This window comes from Callithrix jacchus, chromosome 10 (assembly GCF_049354715.1).
Source record: "Callithrix jacchus isolate 240 chromosome 10, calJac240_pri, whole genome shotgun sequence".
Classification (NCBI taxonomy): domain Eukaryota; kingdom Metazoa; phylum Chordata; class Mammalia; order Primates; family Cebidae; genus Callithrix; species Callithrix jacchus.
Window position 1 is genome coordinate 57,143,010 of NC_133511.1, and position 21,038 is coordinate 57,164,047.

The window sequence follows — 21,038 nt, forward strand, 5'->3', positions numbered from 1 at the left end:
AATGATATCAAAGCCGTAATAAAAAGTCTCCCAGAGGAAAAAAAAAAAAAGCCAGGGACCTGATAGCACCACTGCTGAATTCTATCACACATTTATAGAAGAACTAACACCAATCTTACTCAAACTATTCAGAAAATAGAAGGGGAGGGAATACTTCCAAACCCATTCTACAAGGCCAGTATTACCCTGACTCCAAAACCAGACAAAGACACATCAAAAAATAAAGCTATAAGCCAATATCTCTGATAAATATTGATTCAAAAATCAATAAAATACTAGCAAATGAAATTCAGCAATACATTAGAAAGATCATTTCATCATGGCCAAGCGAGATTTACCGCTGTGATGCATAGATAATTTCAACATATGCAAGTCAATCAATGTGATACATATCAATAAAGGATACAAACCATATGATCATTTCAACTGATAATGAAAAAAACACCTGACAAAATTCAACATTCATTCTTAATAAAAACCCTCAACAACCGGGTATAGAAGGAACATACCTCAACATAATAAAAGTCATATGTGACAGACCCACAGCTAGTATACTACTTAATATGAAAGCCCTGCCTTTAAGATCTGGAACAAAAGGATGCCCACTTTCACCTCTATTATTCAACACAGTACTGGAAGACCCAGCTAGAGCAATCAGACAAGAGAAGGAAACAAAGAGCATCCAAATTGGAATGGAGGACGTCAAATTATCCTTGTTTACATATGACATAATCTTCTATTTGGAAAATAGTAAGCTAAAAACCTAACCAATAGGAACATAATATATGATCTGTGGACAGCCAGAAGTTATTTGTGAAATAAAGTCCAATTCAAACACATGATTATACTAATAAGCCTAAAATCATTTTAAATTTAAATCATTTTAAAATCTTATTAAAATAAAATAAAATCTTATTAAAATAAAATCATTTTAAAATCTTATTCAACTCTAAGAGTTTAATTTTTTCTTTTTTTTTTTATTGCATTTTAGGTTTTGGGGTACATGTGCAGAGCATGCAATACAGTTGCATAGGTACACACATGGCAGTGTGTTTTGTTTGGTTTCTCCCCTTCACCCACATTTGGTATTTCTCCCCTGGCAATCCCTCCCCACCTCCCCCTCCCACTGGCCCTCCCCTTTCCCCGCTATAGACCCCAGAGTTTAGTACTCCCCTCTCTGTGTCCATGTGTTCTCATTTTTCATCACCCGCCTATGAGTGAGAATATACGGTGTTTCATTTTCTGTTCCTGTGTCAGTTTGCTGAGAATGATGTTCTCCAGATTCATCCATGTCCCTATAAATGACACGAACTCATCATTTCTGATTGCTGCATAATATTCCATGGTGTATATGTGCCACATTTTCCCAATCCAGTCTATCATCGATGGGCATTTGGGTTGATTCCAGGTCTTTGCTATTGTAAACAGTGCTGCAATGAACATTTGTGTGCATGTCCTTGTAGTAGAATGATTTATAGTCCTTTGGATATATACCCAGTAATGGGATTGCTGGGTCAAATGGGATTTCTATTTCTAAGGCCTTGAGGAATCGCCACACCGTCTTCCACAATGGTTGGACTAATTTACACTCCCACCAACAGTGTAAAAGTGTTCCTTTTTCTCCACATCCTCTCCAGCATCTGTTGTCTCCAGATTTTTAATGATCGCAATTCTAACTGGCGTGAGATGGTATCTCAATGTGGTTTTGATTTGCATCTCTCTGATGACCAGTGACGATGAGCATTTTTTCATATGATTGTTGGCCTTATATATGTCTTCTTTCGTAAAGTGTCTGTTCATATCCTTTGACCACTTTTGAATGGGCTTGTTTGTTTTTTTCCTGTAAATCTGTTTGAGTTCTTTGTAAATTCTGCATATCAGCCCTTTGTCAGATGGGTAAACTGCAAAAATTTTTTCCCATTCTGTTGGTTGCCGATTCACACTAGAGACTGTTTCTTTTGCTGTGCAGAAGCTGTGGAGTTTGATTAGGTGCCATTTGTCTATTTTGGCTTTTATTGCCAATGCTTTTGGTGTTTTGTTCATGAAGTCCTTGCCTACTCCTATGTCCTGGATGGTTTTGCCTAGATTTCCTTCTAGGGTTTTTATGGTGCCGGGTCTTATGTTTAAGTCTTTAATCCATCTGGAGTTAATTTTGGTGTAAGGTGTCAGGAAGGGGTTCAGTTTCTGCTTTCTACACATGGCTAGCCAGTTTTCCCAACACCATTTGTTGAACAGGGAGTCCTTTCCCCATTGCTTGTTTTTGTCAGGTTTATCAAAGATTGTATGGTTATAGCTATGTTGTGTTGCCTCTGATGCCTCTGTTCTGTTCCATTGATCTATATCTCTGTTTTGGTACCAGTACCATGCTGTTTTGATTACTGTAGCCTTATAGTATAGTTTGAAATCCGGTAGTGTGATGCCCCCCGCTGTGTTCTTTTTGCTTAGAATTGACTTGGCTATGCGGGCTCTCTTTTGGTTCCATATGAAGTTCAAGGTGGTTTTTTCCAGTTCTGTGAAGAAAGTCAATGGTAGCTTGATGGGGATAGCATTGATTCTATAAATTACGTTGGGCAGTATAGCCATTTTCACGATATCAATTCTTTTTAACCATGAACATGGAATGTTTCTCCATCTGTTTGTGTCCTCTCTGATTTCGTTGAGCAGTGGTTTGTAGTTTTCCCTGAAGAGGTCCCTTACGTTCCTTGTGAGTTGTATTCCAAGGTATTTTATTCTTTTTGTAGCAATTGTGAATGGCAGTTCGTTCTTGATTTGGCTCTCTTTTAGTCTGTTATTGGTGTAGAGGAATGCTTGTGATTTTTGCACATTGATTTTATATCCTGAGACTTTGCTGAAGTTGCTTATCAGTTTCAGGAGTTTTTGTGCTGAGGTGATGGGGTCTTCCAGGTATATTATCATGTCGTCTGCAAATAGAGACAATTTGGCTTCCACCTTTCCTATTTGAATACCCTTTTTTCTTTTTCTTGCCTGATTGCTCTGGCTAGAACTTCCAGTACTATATTAAATAGGAGTGGTGACAGAGGGCATCCTTGTCTAGTGCCGGACTTCAAAGGGAATGCTTCCAGTTTTTGCCCATTCAGTATGATATTGGCTGTTGGTTTGTCATAAATAGCTTTTATTACTTTGAGATACGTTCCATCGATACCGAGTTTATTGAGGGTTTTTAGCATAAAGGGCTGTTGAATTTTGTCAAATGCCTTCTCTGCATCAATTGAGATAATCATGTGGTTTTTGTTTTTGGTTCTGATTATGTGGTGAATTACGTTTATAGACTTGCGTATGTTGAACCAGCCTTGCATCCCCGGGATGAATCCTACTTGATCATGATGAATAAGTTTTTTGATTTGCTGTTGCAATCGGCTTGCCAATATTTTATTGAAGATTTTTGCATCTATGTTCATCATGGATATTGGCCTGAAGTTTTCTTTTCTTGTTGGGTCTCTGCCGGCTTTTGGTATCAGGATGATATTGGTCTCGTAGAATGATTTGGGTAGGATTCCTTCTTTTTGGATTATTTGGAATAGTTTCAGAAGGAATGGTACCAGCTCCTCTTTGTGTGTCTGGTAGAATTCGGCTGTGAACCCGTCTGGACCTGGGCTTTTTTTGTGTGGTAGGCTCTTAATTGCTGCCTCGACTTCTGACCTTGTTATTGGTCTATTCATAGTTTCAGCTTCCTCCTGGTTTAGGCTTGGGAGGACACAGGAGTCCAGGAATTTATCCATTTCTTCCAGGTTTACTAGTTTATGTGCATAGAGTCGTTTGTAATATTCTCTGATGATGGTTTGAATTTCTGTGGAATCTGTGTTGATTTCCCCTTTATCATTTTTTATTGAATCTATTTGGTTGTTCTCTCTTTTCTTTTTAATCAGTCTGGCTAGCGGTCTGTCTATTTTGTTGATCTTTTCAAAAAACCAGCTCTTGGATTTATTGATTTTTTGGAGGGTTTTTCGTGTCTCATTCTCCTTCAGTTTAGCTCTGATCTTAGTTATTTCTTGTCTTCTGCTGGGTTTTGAGTTTTTTTGATCTTGCTCCTCTAGCTGTTTCAATTTTGACGATAGGGTGTCAATTTTGGATCTCTCCATTCTTCTCATATGGGCACTTATTGCTATATACTTTCCTCTAGAGACTGCTGTAAATGTGTCCCAGAGATTCTGGCATGTTGTGTCTTCGTTCTCATTGGTTTCGAAGAACTTCTTTATTTCTGCCTTCATTTCGTTGTTTATCCAGTCAACATTCAGGAGCCAGTTGTTCAGTTTCCATGAAGCTGTGCGGTTCTGGGTTGGTTTCTGAATTCTGAGTTCTAACTTGATTGCACTATGGTCTGAGAGGCTGTTTGTTATGATTTCAGTTGTTTTGCATTTGCTGAGCAGTGCTTTACTTCCAATTATGTGGTCAATTTTAGAGTAGGTATGATGTGGTGCTGAGAAGAATGTATATTCTGTGGATTTGGGGTGGAGAGTTCTATAAATGTCTATCAGGTTTGCTTGCTCCAGGTCTGAGTTCAAGCCCTGGATATCCTTGTTAATTTTCTGTCTGGTTGATCTGTCTAATATTGACAGTGGAGTGTTAAAGTCTCCCGCTATTATTGTGTGGGAGTCTATGTCTCTTTGTAAGTCGTTAAGAACTTGCCTTATGTATCTGGGTGCTCCTGTATTGGGTCCATATATGTTTAGGATCGTTAGCTCTTCTTGTTGTATCAATCCTTTTACCATTATGTAATGGCCTTCTTTGTCTCTTTTGATCTTTGTTGCTTTAAAGTCTATTTTATCAGAGATGAGGATTGCAACTCCTGCTTTCTTTTGCTCTCCATTTGCTTGGTAAATCTTCCTCCATCCCTTTATTTTGAGCCTTTGTGTATCCTTGCATGTGAGATGGGTTTCCTGGATACAGCACACTGCTGGGTTTTGGCTTTTTATCCAATTTGCCAGTCTGTGTCTTTTGATTGGTGCATTTAGTCCATTTACATTTAGGGTTAATATGGTTATGTGTGAATTTGACACTGCCATTTTGATGCTAGCTGGCTGTTTTTCCCGTTAGTTGTTGTAGATTCTTCATTATGTTGATGCTCTTTAGCATTTAGTGTGATTTTGGAATGGCTGGTACTGGTTGTTCCTTTCTATGTATAGTGCCTCTTTCAGGAGCTCTTGTAAAGCAGGGCTGGTGGTGACAAAATCTCCGAGTGCTTGCTTGTTCGCAAAGGATTTTATTTTTCCTTCACTTCTGAAGCTCAGTTTGGCTGGATATGAAATTCTGGGTTGAAAGTTCTTTTCTTTAAGGATGTTGAATATTGGCCCCCATTCTCTTCTGGCTTGTAGAGTTTCTGCCGAGAGATCTGCTGTGAGTCTGATGGGCTTCCCTTTGTGGGTGACCCGACCTTTCTCTCTGGCTGCCCTTAGTATTTTCTCCTTTATTTCAACCTTGTTGAATCTGACGATTATGTGCCTTGGGCTTGCTCTTCTTGCGGAATATCGCTGTGGTGTTCTCTGTATTTCCTGCATTTGAGTGTTGGCCTGTCTTGCTAGGTGGGGGAAATTTTCCTGGATAATGTCCTGAAGAGTATTTTCCAGCTTGGATTCATTCTCTTCATCACATTCTGGTACGCCTATCAAACGTAGGTTAGGTCTCTTCACATAGTCCCACATTTCTTGGAGACTTTGTTCATTCCTTTTTGCGCTTTTTTCTCTGATCTTGGCTTCTCGTTTTATTTCATTGAGTTGATCCTCGACTTCAGATATTCTTTCTTCTGCTTGATCAATTCGGCTATTGATACTTGTGCATGCTTCGCGAAGTTCTCGTATTGTGTTTTTCAGCTCCTTTAATTCATTCATATTCCTCTCTAAGGTATCCATTCTTGTTATCATTTCCTCAAATCTTTTTTCAAGGTTCTTAGTTTCTTTACGTTGATTTAAAACATGTTCTTTTAGCTCACAAAAGTTTCTCATTATCCACCTTCTGAAGTCCAATTCCGTCATTTCGTCACAGTCATTCTCCGTCCAGCTTTGTTCCCTTGCTGGTGAGGAGTTTTGGTCCTTTCTAGGTGGCGAGGTGTTCTGGTTTCGGGTGTTTTCCTCCTTTTTGCGCTGGTTTCTTCCCATCTTTGTGGATTTATCCACCTGTCGTCTGTGTAGTTGCTGACTTTTTGATTGGATCTCTGAGTGGACACCCAGATTGTTGATGATGAAGTATTTCTGTTACTTGGTTTTCCTTCTACCAGTCTAGCCCCTTCGCTGTACGACTGCTGAGGTCCACTCCAGGCCCTGCTTGTCTGGGGTACACCTGTAGCGGCTGCAGAACAGCAAGGGATGCTACCAGTTTCTTTTTCTGCTATGTTTGTCCCAGGATGATGTCTGCCGAATGTCAGTCTTATGGATATAGAGGGGTCAGGGAGTTGCTTGAGAAGACAGTCTGTAGGAGCTCAAGTGCTGAGCTGTGAGCTCTGTTGTTCATTCAGGGCTGCTAGGCTGCTATGTTTAGTTCTGCTGCAACCTAACTCGTAAGAAAACCCCTTTTTTTTCCTCAGATGCTCTGTCTCGGGGGGGGGGGGGGTTTGGGGCTTTCCTTGTGAGTGTCCGCCTCACTGTCCTGCCCAGCTAGGAGGCAGTCTAGGCACTTTTTGCCTGCCGAGGCTCCGCCCTGCTGGTGTGAGGTTCGCCCTTTTCCTGCAGGCTCTGCCCTTCTGCTGTGGTCTCCGCCCTGTTACCACGGGCTATGCCCTGGGGCGGAGTCTCTTTGTTGTACCGGGTTGCCTCGGCAGCGGCAGGCTGCATCAGCAAGGGGCGTGTACCTCAGTAGGGGCTGATTGCCTCGGTAATGGCTGATGCCCCTCCCCCGCGGAGCTGCGCTTTAAAAAAAAACCCTATTCACCGGGAGCGTTTGGAATCGCCCTTTTGTTTGTCGCACTGCACTCCCCCAAACGCTGAGTTCCTAGGATTTCCTGGGCTGGGTCACAGTTCAAGACTCGTTCAGTCTCAAGTTCAGCCCTCTCGGGTCTTAGTTTGCCTGTTCAACAGGGCACCTGTAACAGTGCGCTTTTGCATGGAGCGCTGTGGAGCGCCTCTGCGCTCCGGCTGCCAGCTACGCCAGCGGAGACCTCTGCCTGGCGTCCGGCATCTCTTTTATACCTGGGGATTTCCCCGTTCTGTGGGCAACTAAGATACATCTGGAAATGCTTCCCGGACTCACCCTCTCCGTGCGTCTAGCGAGAGCTTCAATCCTGGGTTGTTCTCACAGCGCCATCTTGAGTCCTCCCAACTCTAAGAGTTTAATAAGAATCACCTGCCATCAAGCCAGGCATGGTGACTCACACTTGTAATCCTGAACTTTAGGAGACCAAAGTGGGCAGATCACTTGAGGCCAGGAGTTCAAGGCCAGACAGGTCAACAGTGAAACCCCATCTCTACTAAAAAGACAAAAAATTAGCCACGTGTGGTGGCACATGCCTGTAGTAATCCCAGCTAACTCGGGACACTGAGGTGGGAAGATGACTTGAGCCCAGGAGGTCTCCACCTGCACTCCAGCCTGGGTGAGAGAACCAGACCCTGCCTCAAGATAAAAAAGAGAGACAGGGAGAGAGATGATTTCTATTTTAGTATGAATTAATAGGTCATTTTAAAAATGGTATTCTAAGAAATTTCTCTAGCAGTACATTTCACATCTTAACTAACATGATAATGCCACTATAGAAATTTTATTGGAATTACCCTTGAATAAGATAGTACATAAATATCTGGCATCATAAAATGAACATTACATTTGAATTGAAAATTAGGCATTCTGTATATCATACAAGGTAGATTAATATCTGCTAGGGCATCAGAAAAAGCTTTATGTTTCATGTGTTTCTGACTGATAATTACTTTAAAAGATTAATAACAGCAGCAATTGTATCAGAACTGAAAGCAGGAATCATAACTCACCTTTATGCATAGGAGTTGATCCGTTATCAGCACGTTCATTAATATTGATTGCTCCATCTTCTACTAATTTCTTAAGCATTCCCAAATCACCCTTAAAGGCAGCCACATGACCTGGAAATGCTAAAGCTATAAATAAAAAATTCAGCATTTCAGTAAACACAAGAGTTTATTATTTTCCCTGTCTTAAGCTGTCATATATTTCAGGTTCCAATATTTTATCAAATATAAGGCTGTTGTAATGGAACAAGTTCAGTTGATGATAAGCAGTAAAAAGAGCATTGTAAGAAAAGATTATTACTAATCATTCTACTCCTCCTCCCCTCAGGACTTCAAACATGCCAGAAGTATTATACCAGAACTATTTTTAGCCATATTCTCTTTTTCTCTCATACCACTGCAAAACACAGAGGATGGTCATTTAAAATCCTTTGTATAAAGACACACTTGGAGGCCAGGCATTGTGGCTCACACCTGTAATCCCAGCACTTCAGGAGGCTGAGGCGGGTGGATCACTTGAGGTCAGGAGTTGAAGACCAGTCTGGCCAACATGGTGAAACCCCATCTCTACTAAAAATACAGAAATTATTTAGGTGTTGTGGCTCACACATGTCATCACAGCTAGTCAGGAGGCTGAGGCAAGAGAATCACTTGAACCTGGGAGGTGGAGGTTGCAGTTAGCCAAGATCGTGCTACTGCACTCCAGCCTGGGCAAAAGAGTGAGATTCCATCTCAAAAATAAATAACTAAATAGACACACAGTCTCATGGCCTGTAGTTGCACAGACCACTCCTTCCCTGCTTGCAAGACAGCAAAGACAACAAAACAGACTAGAAGCAGATAAGAAGTGTATATGTACACACACAATAGAGTCATCCCTTGGAATCCTCAGGGTTCCAGGACCCCCAAAGATACCAAAATCTATGGATGTCCGAGTCCCTTCTATAAAATGGTATAATACTTGCATATAACCTATGCACATCCTCCCTTCCATATACTTTAAATAATCTCTAGGTTACTCATAATACGTAAGGCAATTGAAATGCTATGTAAATAGTTGTCATACTGTTTTGCTTTTGTTTGTTTTGTTTCAGAGACAGGGTCTCACTCTGTCACCCAGGTGTGATCACAGCTCACTGTAACCTTGAACTCCTGGGTAGCTGGGATTACAGGGATGCACCATGATGCCTAACTAATGTGTGTATATATATGAGTTGTGGGGGGCCTCACTATGTTTCCCAGGCTCGTCTCAAACTCCTGGCCTCAAGCAATCCTCCTGCCCCAGCCTCCTAGCAAAGCACTTGGATTATAGGCATGGACCACTGCATCCAGCTTGTATGGTTATTTATGTGCATTAATTTAATTGCTGTATTGTTATTTTTATTGGTTTCTCCTTCAAATATTTTCCATCTGTTGAATCTGCAGATGTGGAACTTGCAGATATGGAGGACCAGCTGTACATATATACACATACATGCACACACAAACACACATACACCCACACACAACACTGACGGTACCTAATCCAATCCCTAGCATATAGTTGATGCTTAATAAAATGTCTTTAATGCTAATAACTACATAAATTGAGTCTTTACCAAAAATGTCAGACACAGTAGTAAGCACTTGTAAGGAATGCATCATTTTGCCTTTTTTTTTTTTTTTAGTAAGATCTTCTTGGATACTTGGACACCAAAGGACTGCATAATTTAACCCTCTTAACAAATCTAAAATGTAGCTATTCTCATTTTTACATATGGAAAGAAACAGCCTAGAATAGCCAAAGAATATTTTTAAAAGAATAAAGTTGAAAGGACTTATACTACTTGATTTTGAGACTTATTATAAAGTTACAGTAATCAAGGCAGTGTAATAATGGCAAACAGACATACAGATCAGTAAGACAGAATACAACGAAGACCCGCAAGAATAGAATTATATATATATATATGTGTGTGTGTGTGTACATATATATGTAATATAAACACACACACACACACACACACACATATATTTTTTTTTCTTTTGAAATGGAGTCTCGCTCTGTCACCCAAGCTGGTGTGCAGCACGATTTCAGCTCACTGCAACCTCCACCTTCAGGGTTCAAGCAATACTCCTGCCTCAGCCTCCTGAATAGCTGGGATTACAGGCACAGGTCACCATACCTGGCTAATTTTTGTATTTTTAGTAGAGTCTGGGTTTCATCATATTGGTTAGGCTGGTCTCAAACTCCTGATCTTGTGATTCCCCCCCACCTCGGTCTCTCAAAGTGCCGAGATTACAGGCCTGATCCACCACACCCAGCCGTAGATCCATATATCTAAAGCAACTGGTTTTTGACAAAGGTGCCAAGACATTTCAATAAGTAAAGGGGAATCTTTCCCAAAAATGGTGCTGGAACAACTGGCTATATGTAAAATAAAATAAACATAAAATTTAAATCAACACCTTATTTCATTCCACATACAAAACTCAACTTGATATAGATCAATGATTTAAATGTAGAAACTAGAACTATTAAACTTCCAGAAGAAACCATAGGAGAATATCTGCTGATCTTGGGATAGGCAAATAATTCATAGATAGAACTAAAAATGCTAATCATAAAAAAATGGTAAACTGTACTTTATCAAAATTTAAAACTTTTGCTCTTTGTAAGATATTGTTAAGAAAAGAAAAAGGCAGGCAGGTCTGGTGGCTCACACTTGTAATTCCAATGCTTTGAAAAACCAACACGGGAAGATTGCTTGAGTCCAGGAGTTCGAGTTCAGCCTGGGCAACATAGTGAGACCCTGTCTCTACCAAAAACAACTTTAAAATATTAGCCAGGTGTCATGTGGTATGCCTGTAGACCTAGCTACTTGGGAGGCTTAGGCAGGAGGATCACTTGAGCTCAGGAGTTCTAGGTTACAGTGAGCTATGATTGTGCCACTGCACTCCAGCCTGTATGACAGAGCAAGAATCTGTCTCTACGCTTAAACCCAGGAAGCAGAGATTGTAAGTGAGCCAAGATCACATCATTGCACTACAGACTGGGAGACAAGAATGAAACTCTGTCTCAAAAAAAAGAAGAAAGAATCTGTCTCTAAAAACCAAAACAAAAAGACAAGCCTCTGAATAAGAGAGGATATTAGCAATACATATAGATACTTGACAAAGAGTTTTTATCCAGAACGTATAAGGAACTGTCAAAACTCAATAAGTAGAGAAACGACCCAATTTTTAAAAGGGCAACAAAATAGACACTTCATAAAAGAAGATATATGAATGGCCAATAAGCATATGAAAAGATGTTCAACATAATTAACTATCAAAGAAATGAAAATTAAAACCACAAGATTAACACTACATCAAATTGCACACTTAAAATTTATGCAGTTTATTATAAGTAAATTATACTTTAATAAATACGATTTTTTAAGGATACCATAACCAAAGTGGAAAATAACAAGCCCCATGTGAGAGGAAATATCTGTATCACATGAAATCAATAAACTATTGGTATCAAGAATCTATAGAGAACTCAGACAAATTATTTAGGAAAGGATAAAGAACACAATTTTTAAAGAGGGAGAAAACCTAGGCAATAAGTAGAAAACCAGAATAGTCAATAAATTTATGAAAAGGTGTTCAACCTCATTGGTAATGAAGAACATGCAAATCAAACCACAAATTACACCTTTTTATATCCAACCAACTGGTAAAAGTTTTAGAGTCTAACAATACTGAACACTGTGTTTCTCTAAGTTCTCACCCGACACTGCTGATGAGACTGTAAACTCCTACAACCACTTTGCTGAAGTATGTAGCAATATCTTTTATAGAGGGTGGGTAAAACCTAGAGTTTTTAAACTATTTACAAAGCATTCAGAAATTAAGCTGATTATCTGGTAAGTTACTATGAAAAAGAAAAAGATAATAAATGAAAATTAAATTTTTTTTAAAAAGAAAGAAAGCTGAGCTCTTAAACTCTGAGTCTTCAGAGAAGATAAGCAAGACCTTGAGAAGCCTTATCCAATGTTGACAGTGTGCCATACAATACTACCATTTTCTATGCAGGCTATGTGTGAAAAAGGTAGGGAAGCACTTCTCTAAGAAACCCTTTTTTTTTTTTTTTTTGAGACAGGCTAGGCTGGTGTGCAGTGGTACAATCATAGCTCACTACAGCCTCAAACTCCTGGGCTCAAGCAATCCTCCCAACTCAGTCTCCCAAGTAGCTGGGACCACAGGTGTGTGTCTCCGTGCCTCACTAATTATTTTTAGTTTTTGTAGAGACAGAGTCTCCCTTCTCCCTATGTTGCCTAGGGTGGTCTTGAATTTCTGGGCTCAAGCAATCCTTCCACCTTAGCCTCCCAAAATGCTGGGATTATAGGCATGAGCCACCATGCCTCAGTTCTAAAGAAATTCTTGTACATGTACATAAGGAAATATGTACAAGAATAGCCATTACCATACTGATTGTAATAGCGAAAAATTGTAAGGAACCTGAATGTCAAATGGAGAATAGATAATGATTTTCATAGAATGGAATCTAATAAATATATAAAATAATAAACTGGGATACCATTATTAATTAACTTAATAATTTCAAGAACATATTATTTTGTGAAAAAAGCAAGTTAACGAAGGATATTGTTTCCTCTGATCTGTGTTAATAAAATAAAAAAAAAAAAGGATAGTATTTTTATGCCATTTTTATAAAGTTTCAAAAGGACTGTCAAAGACCGCTAATTGTCCACCAAAACCCCCTTCCTTCAACAGTCATAGAGCTGCAGCTGGGAGAAGGCTTCCCAGCTAGGTAATGAACTATGAATCCTTCCTTGCAGCCTATTTATGGCCATGAGTAAACTCTTGCCAACTGAATGTCAGCAACCCTGGTAAGTGTAACTTTCATCTTGGAAATCTCTGTTTTTAGGCTTATACCCTTTTTCCCTCCCAACCCTCTGCTGGATTAGCAACAACTATAAAGAACCTGGAAGATAGTAATAGGTGCCTGAATGACTACATGAAACAGATTTACCCTCTAACTAAGCCTGACATATAAAAGAAATAAACTTCTATATCATTTAAGCCACTGAACTTTGGGATTTCTTTATTACAGCAGTTTAGCCTCCTGACAAATGCACAAAACAATATACATATTTGTATGAATATATATAACTAAATTATAAAACCACAGAATGGAATGAAAAATCTAGAGTAATAGTTTACTTTTGGGGAGAAAGAAAAGGTAATGGCATTAGGGAGACAGATCCAAAAGGCTTCAACTCTATATTTTATTCTCTTTTTTTTTTTGAGAGTTTTGCTCTTGTTGCCCAGGCTGGAGTGCAATGGCATGATCTCAGCTCACTGAAACCATTGCCTCCCAAGTTCAAGTGATTCTCCTGCCCAGCCTCCTGAGTAGCTGGGATAACAGGCGTGTGCCACCATGCCTGGCTAATTTTGTATTTTTAGTAGAAATGGGGTTTCTTCATGTTGGTCAGGCTGGTCTCGAACTCCCAACCTCAGGTGATGTGCCCGCCTCAGCCTCCCAGAGTGCTAGGATTACAGGCGTGAGCCACCCTGTCCAGTCTCTATATTTTATTATTAAATTTAGTGATTCACTGCTCATTATGTTAATCTCTCTTTTTTTTTTTTTTTTGAGACAGGGTCTCATTCTGTCACCTAGGCTGGAGTACAGAGGTACAATCATGGCTCACTGTAGCCTTGACTTCCTGAACTCAATCCATCCTCCTACCTCAGTCTCCCAAGTAGCTGAAATTATAGGCATGCCTCCACATCCAGCTAATTTTTGTATTTTTTGCAGAGATAGGGTTTTACACTATTGCCCAGGTTGGTCTCAAATTTCTGAGCTCAAGCAATCCACTCACCTCAGACTCCCAATGTGCTAGGATTACAGGCATGAGCCACTGTATCCGACCTCTACACATTTTTGTCTAAAATATTTCATAATAAAGAATCTGGATGAATGTATAAGCAATGATATGTAATAAATTTTAATATACTATATATTAAACATGTTTATATTTTTACATATAAAATATATAACATTTGTCTTACATCTTCTCTCCCTATTTCATTGATCCTACTCATTATATTATCATCATCATCACATTATATGCTAGAATGTATCAACTTAATTACTTACTTTCCTGATCTTCCAAGGTGTTTACTTTATACTCAGCCCCCTGGATAAACTGTATGATGTTCTGCTTGAAGAACCGCTGGGCCAAATCCAGTACATTTTCTCCATTATCATTGAAGGCTTTTAAAACTTGTGTCGCACTGCTCATCCTACTGAAGAGGAATTTGAAACAGTGAAGGTGGCCTTCCATGGCTGCTAAGTGAACTAGAGGTAAGAAAAAAAATTTTAATTTCATTTTTTAAAAATGTTTACATAAGTACTTATTTATTTAGAGGTAAGATCTTGCTCTGTCATCCAGGCTGGAGTACAGTAGCACAATCATAGCTCACTATACCCTCCAACTCCTGGGCTCAAGGGAATCCCCCTACTTCATCCTCCCAAGTAGCTGGGATTATAGGCAGGAGCCACCATGCCTGGTAGAATTTAATTTTTAAATTGAAACTAAAATAACTTGAAAAAAGAAATAACACATTAGCTCTTTTCCTCATAGGGAGATGACTATCCCTTTCCCAAACGACAGGAGCACAGAGAAGAGACCTTTTACTCAGCCTGCATTTCTTTTTTTTTTTTTTGAGACGGAGTTTCGCTCTTGTTACCCAGGCTGGAGTGCAATGGCGCAATCTCAGCTCACCGCAACCTCCGCCCCCTGGGTTCAGGCAATTCTCCTGCCTCAGCCTCCTGAGTAGCTGGGATTACAGGCACGCGCCACTGTGCCCAGCTAATGTTTTGTAATTTTTAGTAGATACGGGGTTTCACCATGTTGACCAGGATGGTCTCGATCTGTTGACCTCGTGATCCACCCGCCTCGGCCTCCCAAAGTGCTGGAATTACAGGCTTGAGCCACCGCACCCGGCCCAGCCTGCATTTCTTTACACAGTCAGCCTTCTAGTCACTTCAAAGCAGTGAGTAAACAGTTGAACAGTTACACTTACTATGAGTCTAGAGAGACCAGATGAGGGTCACCAAAAGCAGCCCCAGAAAGTTATCTTAGAAAGTGAAATCCCAATTATGCAGTTTATAATTACATAATAAAATGCTCATTATGTAAGTAAAATAAATAAATAAAATTTAATATTCTGGAGAAAAAGTGGAAGAAATAAACCAATAGTCATTATGCAAATAATAATATTATATTTTTATCACTATGCATCTGTCACTTTTCTATAATTTATTCTTTTTATTATAAACAAGAAGAATGGATTGAAATGCAGACTAGGTATACACACTGACTTCACCATTTACAGCCTAAATCTCAGAAAATAATAGAAAAGATATTTTTTAAAGTTATAAAAAACTAAAGAAACAAACAGGAATGCCATGAACAGAAAGGAAATTTTAAAGAATCGCTGAAAGAAAGCATATTGGATCAGACTCAGGGACAGCCATAACGTAAAACTTTGTGGAAAAGAAAAACAAAAAAAAGGAATGAATCTGGAGTTGTTACAAGCATAGAGGCAATAATTACAAAGATCAAGACAGGCTTTACACCTTTTAAGAAGTGACCACTTGGGAAATAAGCCCAATTCACATACCTTGACTATGGAGAATCAGGGTAATGCCCAAGTGGCCAGTGTAATTCAGGTGAAACAAGAAATGCCAGATAAGAAGTCCAGAAGATAAGTTGCTGGCACATATCAATCTATTCTCCCTCAGCTGCCCCTCACACTAAACACTGCCCCACTAAAACTTCAGATTCCTCTAACTGCTTACTCATCATTTACACTTATAAGGCTTATAGGCATTTCTAACATGTCAAAAGTTGAGCTCCTTAGCCTCCTCACACACATTTTCCTTATATAGTCTCCCCATCTCAGTTAATGGAAGTTCTCTCCACATGGTTCAGGCCCATAAGCCTCAGAGCCATCTTTGACTCCCCTTTCCATTACTCCCCATATCTAAACCATCAACGAATTTTATTGGCTCCTTCAAAACATACACAGAACCTGATTACTTCTCACTACCTTTGCGGCCTCTATACTGGCCAACCCAAATAGTAGCCTGATTTATTGCATCACGCTTCCAACTGCTCTCCCTATTTCTTGCCCATGCCACTGCCACACTCTCAATTGCAGCCTGGTATAAACATAACGGTCAAATGATCCCTTTACTTTTGTTTGTCTTGACACAGGATCTTGCTCTGCTGCACAGGCTGGAGTGCAGTGGTGCAATCTCAGCTCACTGAAGCCTCCACCTCCCAGGTTCAAAGCAATTCTAGTGCATCAGCCTCCAAGTTGCTGGGATTACAGGCATGTGCCACGACACCCAGCAACAGTTTATATTTTTAGTAGAGACGGAGTTTCACCATGTTGGCCAGGCTAGTATCAAACTCCTGGCCTCAAGCAATGCACCCACCTTGGCCTCCCAAAGTGCTGGGACTACAAGCATCAGTCACAGCACCCAGCCCAAAATAATCCCTTTAAACACAGGTCAGGTCAGGTCACTCCTGTGATCAAAACCCTCCAATAAAGTTGGGCATGGTGGCACATGCCTATAGTCCTAGGTATTCAGGAGGCTGAGGCAGAGGGTTTGCTTAAGCCCCAGAGTTTAAATCCAGACTGGGCAACATAATGAGAAAGAAAGGAAAAAAAGAAAGAAAAAAAAACAAACCCTCTAATGGCTCCTCTTACTTCTCCAACCTTATCATCTAATATTCACCCCCTTACTTCTGTTGGAACTACACTGACTTGCTATTACTCAAACACACCATGCACATCCCTGCCTCGGGAGCTTTACACTTGCTGTTACTTCTACCTGAAATGTTCTTCCTCCAGGATATCCACAAAATCTGCTTCCTCAACTCCTTCAGGTGTTTACCCAATTGTCACTTCCTCAGTGAAGGCTTTCTTAACAACTTATTTTAAATTTCATCCCTTCTAATACTCTCTACTCTCCTTTCCTACTTTATATTTATCTAAACACATATCCTTATGTAATACATATTTTGCTCATTCATTTAGATGATTATCTGTCTCTCCCCTCACCACCACATGTTGGTAGACTTTGTCTTTTATTTGCTGTAATATCCCTAGCTCTCCGAAGAAGAACTGACACGTAATATGTGCTCAACAAATGTATGTCAAATTAATAAAAATTTTTTGAGAGGGTTTCTACTTCCAAAATGGCCCATAGAAGCAAGCTAGTTTCACTCTCCAGTTTCACAGAAAACAAAAACAAATATACAATACTGAGATTATCACTAGCAATATCCCAGAACTCAAATATAAGAATGAAACAGTTTCTGGGGCCACAGTCAAGAAAAAACTGAGCAGTCAGTAAGAATTGGACTTCCATATCCCAGACATGTCTCCCCCAATTCTGCCCAGCACCAAGCTCATAAAAATTTTCCCCAACTCACAGTTTCTATGCTAGAAAAAGTGAAATCAAAGTAGACAAGCAGCTTTCCCCTATCATCTTAGGCTCCCTGGCAGAAGACCTCTCCCTGTCTCCAGCCACAGGGAGAACTGGGTGTGCCTGAAGACAAATATATCCCTGAGGACAGCCAGAGACAAAGGGGAGAGGTAGGACTACCATCCTCAGTCCTGGAAACTCTGCTCTGTAACTAAGCGAAACAAGATACAAAATCAGAGTGGCATCACCATACTAAGGTTCTTTCCACAGTTCCCCCGGGCACAAACTGCTAGCAACCCTTTCCACATTGCTGAGATATCCCTTTTGAGACCTCTCCAATTTGGAATGGACTGCACTCCAATGGTTTGTTTACTACAGCCAAGGCAAACCTGAGCCTAAGGTGCCAATTAGTGCCAAAAAGGAGGCAGAGACCTACCTGGAAAAAAAAAATCAACAGGAAAATTACAAAGAACCTATCCCATAAAAAACAAAGCAAATCAGACAGAGAAGACTGGAAAAACTAACTAATCCCTCAATGCAAAGACATAGATGTACATCCATTAGAAATAAAAACAGAGAACACAACCTATCCAAAAAGACAAACCAATAAACCACTGACTGACTCTGATAAGATGTCAATATGTGAGTTCTTAAAGAATTCAAAATAGCAGTTTTAAGGAAACTTAGTGATCTCCAAGAAAACAAAGAAAAGCAATTCAGAAATTGATTTCAAAAAGTAACAAAAAGATTTTAAATAATTTTTTAGAGTAAACAGAAATCTTAAAATTGAGAAACATTTGCTGAACTAACAAATTCATTAGAGGGTCTCAACAACAGAATGGGTCAAGCAGAGGAAAGAATCAGTGAGCTCAAAAATAGGCTATTTGAAAATACCCAATTAAACAAGAAAAAAAAATGGAAAGAAATGAAAATCACCTACAAGAAATAGAAAATTATCTAAAAAAAAAAAAAAACCAAATCTAAAAATTACTGGTGTTCAAGTGGAAATAAGGAAGAGCAAATGGTAGAAAGGTTATCCAAAGAAATAATAACAGAAAACTTCCTAAAACGTGAGATAAATATCCAGAAATAGTAAGGTCTTAGAACACCAAAATATTCAACACCAGTAAGACTACCCAAGGCCTATAATAATCAAACTCTCAAAGGTCAAAGACAAAGGGAGGATCCCAAAAGCAGCAACAATAAAGAAACAAATAACATATAAAGGAACTCCAATTTATCTGGCAACAAACTCCTCAAGAAAAACCACACAGGCCAGGAAGGAACAGAACATTTTCAAAGTGCTAAAAGGACAAAAAAACAAAAACAAAAACAAAACCCTGCCATCTAAGAATCAGCAAAGCTCTTTCAACTATAAAGAAGAGAGAAAGCCTTTCCCACACAAACAAAAACTGAGAGAATTCACAAGCACCAGAACCATCTTACAAGAAATGCTAAAGGGAGTTCTTCAATCAGGAAGGAGAAACACTAATGTGTAAATAAAAAACATTTGAAGGTATAAAAATCACTGGTGAAATTAAGAACATGGACAACCCTAGAAGACTCCAATAATGTAACTGTGTTGTGTGATAACTAATATGAAGACTAAAAGACAAATCTAACAAAAATAACAGCTATAGCAACCTATTAAGAGACAGGCAGTACAAAAATACATAAACTGGTGGGGCGCAATGGCTCGTGCCTGTAATCCCAACACTTTGGGTGGCAGAGGCAAGTGGATCATTTGAGGTCAGGAGTTAGAGACCAGCCTGGCCAACATGGGGAAACCCCATCTCTATGAAAATTACAAAAATTAGCTGGGCATGGTAGTGGGCACCTGTAATCCCAGCTACTAGAGAGGCCAAGGCAGGAGAATCTCTTGAACCTCCACTGGGATTACAGTGGGCACCTGTAATCCCAGCTACTAGAGAGGTCGAGGCAGGAGGTGAAGGTTGCAGTGAGCCAAGATTGTACACTGCACTCCAGCCTGGGAAACAGAGTGAGACTCTGTCTCAAAACAACAAACAAACAAAAATCCAAAACTACGTAAATAGAGACAACAAAAAGGCAAAATGTGGGAGAAAGAGTTAACATGTAAGGCATTTTGTTTTGTCTTTTTCTTGTTTCTATTCCTTTCTTTGTGACCTAAGGTAAGTTGTTATCTCTTTAAAATAATTTGTTATATCCATAAGATGTAAGATTCATGGTAACTACAATGCAAAAACCTATATTTACTAAAAAGCAAAAATTAAAACATACTACCAGAGAAAATCACTTAACCACAAAGAAAGAAAGGAATATAGGAGTCACAAAACAACCAGAAAACAAGCAACAAAATGGCAGTTGTGAGTCTTTACCTACCAATAACAACACTGAATGTACATGGACTTAACTCTCCAATTAAAAGGCACGGATTATAAAGGAACATGGCCCAACATATACTGCCTATAAAAAATCACTTCAACTAGAAATACACATAGACTGAAAGCATAGGAATTGGAAAGATATTCCATGCAACTAAAAGCCAAAAAAGAACAAGAGTAGCTATATTTATATTAAATAAACTATAAGTCAATTCCACTACTGGGTATATATCCACAAGAAAAAAAAAATCAATATATCAAAGAGATAGCTGCACTCTCATGTTTATTAATAAACTATTCACAATAGCTAAAATATGGAATCAATCTAAGTGCACATCAATAATGAATGTATTAAGAAAATGTAATGTATATTCACAATGAAATGTCATTCAGACGAAAATGAATAAAATCCTGTCACTGTCACAAGATGGATGGAATTAGAGGTCATTATGTTAAGTAAAATAAGTCAAGCACAGAAAGACAAAAGATCAGTAGGGTGATTACAGTTAACCATAATCTATTGTGTATTTCAAAATAACTAGAAATAAATAATTTAAATGTTTCTAGCATAAAGAAATATTTAAGGTGATGGCTACCACAGTTCCCTTGATTTGATCTTCATACATTACATGAATGCATCAAATTATCACAGGTATACCAAAAATATGTACATTTATCAATAAAAAACAATTTTATGAGAGTAATTTCAACACAAGCAGTCTAGACCTGAGGCCACATTCTTTCTTAACATCCATATTATAAATACTCTACCTGGTTACAAATAAAACAATTATACATGTTTAAAGAAACAATTGGATTTTTTAATGACCAGACAACAAGAGACTAACAAAAGTGATCAAGTATATTTGATAATGGACAATACAAAAATAAAACTAATCCCTACCTTGTACACACAGAAAAGTCAGTTCTAGGAAGATTGGAAATATAAATGTGAAAGTAAGATAATAAAATTTCTGCCGGGCGCAGTGGCTCACGCCTGTAATCCCAGCACTTTGGGAGGTCGAGGATGAGGTTAAGAGATCGAGACCATCCTGACCAACATGGTGAAACCCTGTCTCTACCAAAAAAATACAAAAATTAGCTGGGCATGGTGGTGTACACCTGTAGTCCCAGCTACTTGGGAGGCTGAGGCAGGAGAATTGCTTAAACCCAGGAGGCGGAGGTTGCAGTGAGCCAAGATCGCACCACTGTACTCTGCCTGGCGACAGAGCAAGACTCTGTCTCAAAAAA

At 39.2% G+C, this 21,038-nt stretch overlaps 1 protein-coding gene across 1 annotated transcript in view; it reads right to left on the reverse strand.

Moving 5' to 3' along the window:
* Positions 1-21,038, reverse strand: part of ANKRD42 (ankyrin repeat domain 42) — a gene marked incomplete at its 5' end in the record, with an annotated part of 83,520 nt that overhangs the window by 28,861 nt on the left and 33,621 nt on the right. The window contains 2 exons of the mRNA XM_035264380.3: positions 7,935-8,060; positions 14,080-14,280. Of these exons, the coding sequence (XP_035120271.3) occupies positions 7,935-8,060; positions 14,080-14,280 (327 nt within the window). The remainder of the gene's footprint in view (positions 1-7,934; positions 8,061-14,079; positions 14,281-21,038) is intronic.